Below are 10,769 nucleotides of genomic sequence, written 5' to 3'. Positions count from 1 at the left end.
AATTTCGATCAGAACATTCTTTGGGACTAATCTGGTTCTAGGAATTATGTGAATCACATGAGAAGTGTTGTGATTTATCTACGTTGCACAACAATGGACGAAGTTCATCCTAAATAGATGAAGATATGCTTTATTTTGTATGAAAATGGTTATTATCAGAAAGTAACAAAACGATGCCGGAGAGAGTTTAATGTGCGGCTAGAAATGGAATAGTGAGGCTATCGTTTGATCCGTGGTTCTTTCCTCGGTCGAATCGGATTGTGTTAATTAATTAGCGAGCTGGGTATCATCGTCACAGCGGAACGCAACCAGATTGGATTGTGCATGACGTACGAGGATTATCTCGAGTCATACGCGGATATTGTTTCGATATTGAGTTATGTCGGGTCACCGGCGACGCAATAGTTGAGCTTAAGATTTACTCGTCGTTATTGGACTGTGATACGAAACAGCGTCGTAAAACACTCTGTTGACATTTACAGCGGATGGGAGTTGTTTAATCTATCAGCGGGTCATCCCGCGAATAGTACTCAAAATTTTAATGAATCATCAAGAGTCGTAAGAAAACATTTAGAATCTGAATAGAAAATTCTCAGATCAGTTTCTAAGCTTCATTTGCAATCGTTTTGATTACAAAATTGTCGAGTGAAGAAGTTAAAAACGTAAAAGAATCTGGAGTATTTTAATCGTTCAATCCTCAGTGATTCCAGATCAATTATATTACTAATTTAATAGTTAATTGATGCAATTAATGAAATATCAGAAGCATTTCTGAAATACTAAGGATTCCAGGTACACATTGAAAGAGTCATTCGATCCTCATTGATTCCGGATCAACTGCATTACCAATTTGATTGTTAATTGTTCAGTGAGCCACGCCTGCAATTACTCAAATTCCCGTCCTGACTAACAGAGTCTAATTTCCATGTAAAACAGGATTACAATTGTACAAAGAATTTGTCGACGGCACTGGTTTCAAGGAAATCGATCGAGCTCTCGATTTCTGTCGATCTCATCACCGATACCGATGAAAAATTTCTTTAGAAGAGAAGTAAACCGCGTGTGTGTCTGTTTTTCCATCGGCAATTACCTGGTTCCAGCCTGTTCAGTCATCCATTTACTCGCAATTAGCCGGGTTTAAACGCTCTACAATGTGCCACGATTCCACGAAAAACGCGTGTGCTTCCGTGCCACTTTTCCCCGACTCGGTCGACTCGACGTCTGATCAATGTCACAGCGCGGTAAAATTTTGCCTACTATTAAACATCCTACCTGGAAGTCAGGAAACTGTTTGTCGGCTGGAAATCAGCCTAACGAGCTTGCGTAATCTCGATGAAACGTCCGTCGACTGACCGAGAACATTTTTTACGACTATTCGGTTTCTGTTTCTCTGTGCCTAATGAACGTCGAAGGTCAGGGTTCACGAGATTCGAACGGATGAACCTCGCCCTTCCGCAGTCACGATTAAGTTCTAAAATAAATTGTATACAGGATAAATTGATAAATAAATCATCGTTTTAACTTGGTTCTGTTACAGTGACTGCAAAGTCGGAGAAATTACTGAGGAAGCGGAATGGATCTAAGAAAGGCGAAACGTTTTCCTCGAAGTCCGATTTGGAGTACGTACAGTTGAAGAAGATCACCGGAGATTACGAGGTCCTCGGTAAGTCGATTAATCATACAATTATTTCTTTCATAATCAGTTGTACACAGTATCAATGTTATCGAAGCAACGTGTTAATTATACAGGATGTCCCAGAAAAAGTGTTAGTGATGAAAAGTGATGAATCTGGAGGTGTTTGTGAACAACAATTTCCTTTGGTAAAATGCAGTGAGCCATGGTTGTTTAATTATTAATGAAAAACACTGAGCACCAATAAGAGGACGTGTAGGGCTCGCGCTCAGCCATGGCAGTGGTGGCTCGGATCGTTGCGCTCGGCCATTTGTCAGTGCAGGCCTTATGCGCGCTCTCATTGGTCACTGTTTTTTCATTAATAATTCAAAAACCATGCCTCACTTTACATTTTGGCAAAGGAAATTATTGTTCAGAAACGTCTAGACTCACCTCTCTTCGGCTCTAATACTTTTTCTAGAACACCCTATACAGGGTGTCTCGGGTTTTGATGGACAAACTTTGGGAGCATATCCTATACGCGAAAATAAGAACAAAATGTTATTTTCTTAGAAACGTTTTATTACAAAATTATAAGCAAATAAAGTTAGGCAAATTTTACTTTACTGAATATTAAAAGATCGAACATACTTATCGGATTATTTCAAAATGTCGTCCTTGGGCGTAAATACAAGCTTGACATCGATTTTTTATGGATCATATTACAGAATAAATATCTTCATAATTTTGTTGCATTTCAGCAACGGAGATATTAATCCGTTGCTTTAATCCTTCGCGTGATCAATTCTATATAACTTTATTTGCTTATAAGATTGTAATAAAGCGTTTCTGAGAAAAATTCAAATAGCATTTCGTTCTTATTTTCGCATGTAGAATATGCTCCCCAAGTATTGTGTGTATCCCCAGTGTATTGGAAGTATTAACGCCCTCTACTTCTGATCCGAGTTCCAATCAATTTTAATTCTTAACTAAAACATTTTCCAATTCTTAATTAAGATTTAGAGAAGTTGAATTGTTAATTGTTAAAAAAAATCTGCAAATCCTTATCTTTATAATTAGTGCATAATGCAAAAACGTTTCTCCACGGATAGCATCATAGGAGTATTGGCAATGACCATCACATTGGATTAGTTCGCAGAATCGGTCAGAGATTCGATCGGCTCCTTTATAAATACGTAACACATGTATCTACATAAGTATGAACAGAATCTGGTTCCGGTCGCGTCGGATCGTCTGCTTTTTATCTGGCCCCGCGTGTGCAATGCGCAGGCATGCGCCGGCTCGTCTCGCACAATCGAGAGCTTAACGAGGCGAACGTGATCCTGATAAAGGTGGTGCACGTTCGTCGATACGCTCCGGGAATCACGCGTTTACACGTTGCGCGGATCGTCGTCGGAACGCGGTCTAATTGCTTCAATTCGAGTGCTCGGCTCGCGTGCCTCCGCAGGATCGATGATCTTAATGATCACGTCTAACAATTATACGCAGTAACAAATTTCTTTATCCCTCATTTAATTTTTACAATATGAATGACCACGCATTACGACCGTCCGGTAATAAATTTTTTTGCCCTTCACTTAATTCTTATAATATGCCATGAAATTTTTCAATTAACGATGTCATTCAATATTCTTATCATAATTAAGCGAATCAGAAATTGAATTGATAATTTTAAACATTATGATAAAGAATTTTCCAAGTTCTCCTCAAAGAAGACATCGTTTGTACAGATGATGACGTTGTATAACAGAAGATTTTCTTTTTAATAGTCTCGTATCATTGTGTTTCTTTTACGATTAAGCAGATGACGAAGCGCGGAATGATTGATACTCTCGCATTTCGAATCGAAAATTAATAGTCTCGCGGGCTGGGAACAGTTAACGAAACAGTAGCCTTTACCGTAAAACATGTTTACATAAGAAACTAGATAGGCTCTTAGACATTTACATAGAAAAAATTACTCGGGTTGTAGAGGTGTGCGTGAGTATTTTCGAGACGCGACACGCGCGTTTTATCACGCAGCCGCTAGCTCGCTTTGCCAACTTTTCGCGGCTGTCAGCGAGATTACCAGCCGCGTATGTGTGTCTACCTAAACTAGTTACAGCGACTATGTCTCGAATTGTGTAAACGTATTTCAAGCACGCCGCCCGTGCTTAACGCGCATACCGAGTCTAAACCCCGCAGAATTGAATGCCCGTTTTTCACGCAAATGTCTTCTTTTTTTATAATTAGCAAAATTACATTTCTTTTGACTAACACTATAAAGACTGAAACTTAGTATATACCTATATTGCCCAAAAGCAGTCAAAATGACTTACTTGGGCAATCTAGTGTTAAAATAATTTAGATTCATTTCCCGATTTTCTCTTATATTTTATCAAAAAATTATTATAATTCGTCAAAAAATTTTATAAAGAATGAAGGGAGCGTAAGATGATTGTTTATGTTACAGCTGAAGTCTCAAGGGTTAGAAGTGGTCACTTTCGTCACGCAACGGGGGAGTTTTGGGACCTTCACCCTCAGTACAAGTTCACCGCATTCGGAAGACAGTTCCACTTGCGTCTGTCTCACGACAACAGTTTCGTCTCGCCAAACATTAAAGTAAGACAATAATTTGTCCACATTTCTCATTAAATTATTCGCATATTCCATAATTTTCATTCAATTTTTCATATTGTATAATCTGTTCACATTATTCATTCATTTTCTCAAGTTAACTCACCGATTGTGAGCCGAGGTGACTCTGGCTCCACCCCTTTGGTACGTCTCATAGATATACTTGATACACACTGCCGCTAATGCTGTTATGAGTATCAGATAAATGTTCTCGATCGCGTCTCGTGTGTTATTATGCTAATGCACGCGATATTATCGTTGCTGCTTCCATGTTAATCAAAGCGTAATGACCCTTCTGTGTAGCGTTAAATACATATGTAATTGATCTTTTTATAATTGTGTCCCTCGTGTTTTGAATCCATTATTATGAGTTATTATTAACGCGTTATAAATATTATTAATATGACAGGTGGATATAAGAGTTAATTTCATTCATTTTCGATGTAGACCAACATTTTATTTACTGCATTTTATTTACTGCAAACACTTGAGGAACCTTTGTCAAAAAATTTAAACAAACAGATATATGCTAATTTGATTGTTTCTTTCATTTAATATGCACAGTTGAATGGACTTTGATACAATTTAATTTATGATGCACGTGCAGGTTACACATATGACTGAAGACACTACTACGAAAGAATACCACCCTGGCAATGAACTTGGCTGCTTCTACAGCGGAACCGTGGAAGGTGATCCATCCTCTGCCGTCACTGTCAGCCTTTGCTACGGAATGGTAAGTCGCAACCACGTCTGATTATAGCGATTATTTTTTATACGTCTTTTATATGTCTTATAAAACCGATCGCAAGCTTTTTCGTGACTAATATTCGCAAAAATTCATTGCGAATATGAACGCGGATTTTACGCGGAAAGAAAGAAATTTAATTATGTAAAGAATCTGGAATTAACGTTGAAATAAAATTTCTCTTTACTCGATGCTATTTCTGATCCGTCCAAGTTATTTGAACTTTCCTAAAATATCCGCGAACTTGGAAAAAAGCGTTAAGGAAAGTTTTCAAACCGTTATACGCTAGGCGTCAAAATATTATTCACGCTCGTCTTCTAAAAATACTCTCGCGCATCCTGCTTAGAAGTCGTCGTCCAAGTAACCTCTCCAGAAATGCGGGGTTCCCGCTTAGAAATCGCGCGAATGAAACACAGTCGTTAGTTGCGAAAATGCCACGCACGAAGGCGTGGTCTGAGTCGTTTTGCATGTAGCGCGATAGTGCTTTTCAAACATGCATTTTCACCCTGGTTTCTAATAGCTCCCCGAGTTTCGACGATCTATCAATAGCTCGAGCAAAAGTGTTTTCTAACAAATATTAGATCGATGAATGTAAAATGAAATGCCCTTCTATTTTATTTAAATTCAATATTTCAATTTCAATTCAATATTTATTAAATGCTTTTCGTACACTGAATCCATACAAGTATATATCAGAGTTAAGACAAGATGCATTTTCTATGCATCCTGATAAATCTAATCTTATTCGGGTAAGTACATAGTCACTAGGCGTTTGTTATCTGCACCTCTAGACTACTGAACGTACAACCGTTCTTCGGTCGATTATTATCGGACCGTGTAATTGTTACGTTCCCCAGTGATACCAACGATTTATCGGGTCAAGACCTCTGGGTAATCGATAATAGAGATTAGATAATGCACAGGCAGTACATCTCGATAGTTGCATCCCTTATCTCTGGTCATACGAACGTAATTAATTTTCGAACACGTCGAAATCACCGATTATTTAATCGTCACAGTCGGATCAGATTAGATACGGTCAGTGCTCGAGATTCCCGCGATAGGTGTTACTCTGTCTTCATGAAGTGATTCAAACCTCGTCTAAAATTATGTTTCCGTGATTAATTATAGCCGCGTGGAAGTGGAAGATACGGAAAGTCGAAGCATGCGGAAAGGGAACATATTTTAATAATCGTGTCAAGAAAGGTTTATTACGTAACAAGTAGTTTTAGATTAGATTAGATTGTATGATTTTATACTAAATCCGATCTTTTCTATGAATCTTTAAGTGTGATCTTACTTTTTCTATGGCATCGAGTATAGTTAATTTTCTACTATAAATATCAATTTGATTTATCATAATTATTTCGCGAACGACTCCCTGCATGTTATGAACTTTTCGATCGTGGTTGTGTGTAAACGTGAAGGATATTAGGAACCGGTGTTTTTCGCTTTAGTTTTCACGACCGCATTCCCGGTGCGTTTCATAGTTAACGCGTCGTTAGACGGTACATGGTCCAGATTGGACATTTGCCATGGCAACGCTAGAACGAGTTTCCGGATTATCTCGATGAACGGCCAAGAGGCGCCTGGCCGAGTTTCCCAGTGAATCTTGTCACCGGTTTGCCAATTGATTTCGCCGGGTATCGAATTGTCTTCTGACAGGACGAGGATAGACTCTTTTCAGACGCCAGGAATCCGAAGGATTCGAGACGCTTGAAATACTTGAAACTAAAACTAGACACGCATTCATTGGTTCAAGTTGACGGATAGGAAAACGAAAAACTCGTACAATCAAAATTTCAAAACTCCCTTTAATCCAATTATATTTNAACTTATTTAGATCTTATTTAGAATCGAATAAATTTCACATGCACGTGTTTATGTCCTCTCGTTAGAAATATAAATTCCATCATTCTTCAAAACGATGGGAAAATATCTAATACTGACGTTAGAAGTAGATTTTTCATTCACGATAAGCCAATAAATTATTTCCTAAGTATCATAGAAATTGATAACGTTGCTTAAACATCTGAACGAGTTACTTTGTATTTATACAGCGTCAATGTGTGTAAATGTGTTGTGTATGTAATTAGAGATAGCACGAGTCCTCGTCCATCGTCGTGAATAGGAATAAAATGAATGTTATTAATAAAATTCGATATTTATTATAAGAAATCGATTTAAGTGGCTAACGAAAATCGTGTGTGTTCAAGTTTCAACTGCTGTGTATAATAATTCTTCTCGGAAACTCCAATCGTTGCAGAAATTCTATTCAACGAATCTCACACCTATAATCATTTTTTTTCCTAACAGCGCCCACGAATGAATTTTGCGAAGAGACGCAGACGGGAAACGTGAAACGATTCGCGACAAAACACGAATCGATGTTTGATTACACGGCGACGTTTGATCGGTGCAATTCGACGAAACGTTCACGACGGTGAATTTCCATGGAAGAAAAATAATAGCCAAACTGCAGTCGAGATTTATTAGTTTTTTGAAACGATCCTCAGCTTTGAAGAATCTGTAAAAATAGTAAACAGCAGCCTCTTCGCTTTTCGGACTCACTTCCAAGTTCAAAATTCGATTGGTTAATTTATTCAGAGATTGCGGTGCAATTTATTGTGATTATTATTATTTTTCTGTTATAATTCTCGTTCGTAGCTATGAGATTTATAGTGTTTGAAGCTTAAATTACGTAACTTTTGTTATACGTGATCAGAGACGCATATAACCGCGCGGCAACTATTTTTAATGTCTTTCGATTCCTCGAAGCTGACGTAAATTCGTAATTTTGTTCGTAGCAACTTGTGATTTTAGTGAATGGTATCGGTTCGATAACAATGAGTAATAATAGGAATTATTTGGGTGTGGAATTTCTCAAATATGTCTGGCGGCTTCCAGCATTCTAAAAAGATTACAAATCGACTCGAGCATAAATAAATAAATATTTCTATGTTAAAAACGAATGACTGATTCAATGCATCAGGAATGAATAAGGAATTCAATTCATTCACGTTGACGTATTTGTTTAAGCAGAGAATTTCCTGGAGATTGTTTCTAATTTTTGATGAATTTCTATATACGTCTCATGACGATTTATTCACCTGGAGAAACCTGTTTTGTATTAGAATACCTTAACGAACAACCGAAAAAGCTGTTGCGTCTCGTTACTCTCGATTATCGCCTGGTTCCGCTTGGAAATCGCGTTGACCGGGCAAAAGAGGGAACGAAAGGTGGTAAATCGGCTCGCCTCGTTAGAGGAGAGTTCGCGGTGACGAGCGTTAGGAGGGCTGCTAACGAGTCGGAGGGACAGGGCAGAAAATCGCGCGACAGGATGTAAGTTTAATTGGCATCGAAACGTGCGAGACTCGCGGTTTTCGATCAGCTCCGCTGATTTACCGGCGTACCCCTATTTTCCTCGCTTCTCGCGCGATCCACGAGGCCTCAGTTGCAAATATTTCTTAGAATTGTTGCTTCTACCTTTGAGTTATTTAAATAACTAAGAAATTAACATACTTTAAACGGCAACAAATAAAAAATTGGAAGTGCTGGTGTCCGGGAACACGTGATGAACGAAATAATTCATCGATTAGTTCTGAAGTGTTCGAGATAGAAGAAAATTGTATACGACCTTTTTTTCAGATAATAGTAGTGCCTACAACTTTTATTTAAACCAGTTTTCGAAATTTCAAGAAAAAAAATGAGATTCTTTCAAGATTTCTCTTCAAATTCATCGAAATTTTCATTTTTCGCTCCCAGACCTTTGGACCTACGGGAAAATTACATACGACCTTTTTTTATAGCTAACGATTTGAACTACAACTTTTGTCTAAACATTTTTTTCTATCGTTAATAGTTAACGAGTAATTTGTGAAAAACTGTTTTTTCGTTTTTCGTCAATAACTCGTTAACTATAGAAGCTAGCGAAAAATGTTTCAGATAAAAATTGCAACTCTACTTGTCAGCTATAAAAAAAGGTTGTATGTAATTTTCTCGTAGGTCCAATGGTTTAGGAGTAATTGATGAAAAACGAAATTTTTTGTCAAAAGTTCGCAGTTTAGACGGAGGAAGAGCCGAATTTCGTCAGTACCCATAAAATGCCGATTAATCATATTTATTCACGGCTGAAATGCAAAAGCCACTTTACTAACTGAAAAGCGGAAGTAAAATCGCTTATTTTTCCCTTATACACTATAAGCGAGACGAAAAGTCTTTATTCTCGCAAATGCGGGATGAAAAAGTATTACTGCCGCAGATACGGGAGTAAAAGTTCAGAGGACGTCAGTGTCTACAACTTCTATATATAAACTTTTTCGCTAGCGTCAATAATTAATTGATAAATGAAATTGTTTATTGTAAAATCTTTTCTTCGTTATAGCGAGAAATGTTTCAGACAAAAGTTGTATCTCTGTCAGCTAGAAATGTTACCGACTGTGTCTCGAGCCCCATTGGGCCCCGTCCGAACGATTACATGCTCCTCGGTACTTGGACATAAGAAAGTGTCGTCGAAAATAGACCGTCAGCCGGAACCGGGAGAGTTATCCTCGTCGTTTAATTGCCGCGGATCGTCATCAGCTGGCTCGTTAACTGCGAATAAATCAATTCGATCGTTGTGGCCCCTGTTTCTGTTCTGTTAAACAGAGTGAAATCATTGAGGCTGTAAAAGGGGTCCACGAGGGGCTTTCTCAGTGGAGGTTCTGCACAGACCGTCGTCGTGCCACCGGGCCACCGGATTTCACGCGCGTGCACACATTCCCATGGCACCGGGCTGAAAAAGCTTTACGAGCCTGTTTTTACGAGCATCTCGTATTCTTTCGCACGGCTATTTTCGACGTTGCGACGACGCCGGGGGCCCCGCCGATTTAATGAATGAAATTTGAACTTCCTCGCGTTCAGGTTCAATGACACCCGGGCCGTACTTAACCAAATTCTCTTTGCTCATTGACAAAGAAGACGATTTTCATTCGGAAAGCTACAGAAAATGGAAATTATCAGTACGTAGTGTATATTACGTTCGCTTGTTAAAATAACGGTATACGAGAAACTGGAAAATGCGTAAATCGTGAAAAATGTCTTTCTATACGTTAGGTGGTAGGAATGTAGGTAAATTAGCTGGTTTAAGAGGTGTCTTTGTACGCAAACTTGAAATTTTATGCATGTTTCTCCTTTTCCTTGCCACGTACGGTCTTCTTATCGTACAGACATGTTTGCGGAAAAATTTCAATATCTAGAGTCGAATCGGTATCGTTCGCGACCGTGACCGTGCTAAAGAGGGGCCTGGCCGCACGTAACTGGGTCACAGCCAGTCACGGTTATTTCAAGCGCGAAATGTCTTCTTTTCTTTATCGCTTGTGCTGTCCATCTTTTACACCTTGCTCCCGCGCAAGCCTCGCGTGCATACGCTGTCTGTTCGTTAATTGAAAAATTCTTCGTTTCTTCTCAGAACTGCTCTCACCGAACGTAGCGTACAGCTAGTAACAATGAATCTGAGCCAGCTTGTGTTAAGTTTCCCTTGGAAGACAAAATTCAAAACGAGTAATAAGTCTACGTGTTGTCTTTTCAAGCTCGATCTGGCATCGACACGAATGCCACGCGATTCGAAAACCGAACACTCCAAGTTGCTTTTGAAATATTACACTCTGTAGAATATTTATGAGCATTCTCGTTTCGATTTTTCATACTTGAAGAAAAGTAAGAGAGTCTGTTTCGTGAAAAAATGATTCGCGGTTCTAGGTCCGGTTCGCGGGAAAGCTCGCGGAGGATGCG

At 38.8% G+C, this 10,769-nt stretch overlaps 1 protein-coding gene across 1 annotated transcript in view; it reads left to right on the top strand.

Moving 5' to 3' along the window:
- Window positions 1-10,769, top strand: part of LOC108628316 (A disintegrin and metalloproteinase with thrombospondin motifs 9) — a 106,039-nt gene that overhangs the window by 33,594 nt on the left and 61,676 nt on the right. The window contains exons 3-5 of the mRNA XM_026816399.1: window positions 1,538-1,663; window positions 4,086-4,234; window positions 4,857-4,985. Coding sequence (XP_026672200.1) covers window positions 1,538-1,663; window positions 4,086-4,234; window positions 4,857-4,985 — 404 coding nt within the window. The remainder of the gene's footprint in view (window positions 1-1,537; window positions 1,664-4,085; window positions 4,235-4,856; window positions 4,986-10,769) is intronic.

The sequence above is a fragment of the Ceratina calcarata genome, unplaced genomic scaffold (genome assembly GCF_001652005.2).
Source record: "Ceratina calcarata isolate Rehan_Ccalc_2016 unplaced genomic scaffold, ASM165200v1 scaffold517.2, whole genome shotgun sequence".
Taxonomy (NCBI): domain Eukaryota; kingdom Metazoa; phylum Arthropoda; class Insecta; order Hymenoptera; family Apidae; genus Ceratina; species Ceratina calcarata.
This window is presented reverse-complemented; position numbering and strand designations above follow the sequence as displayed.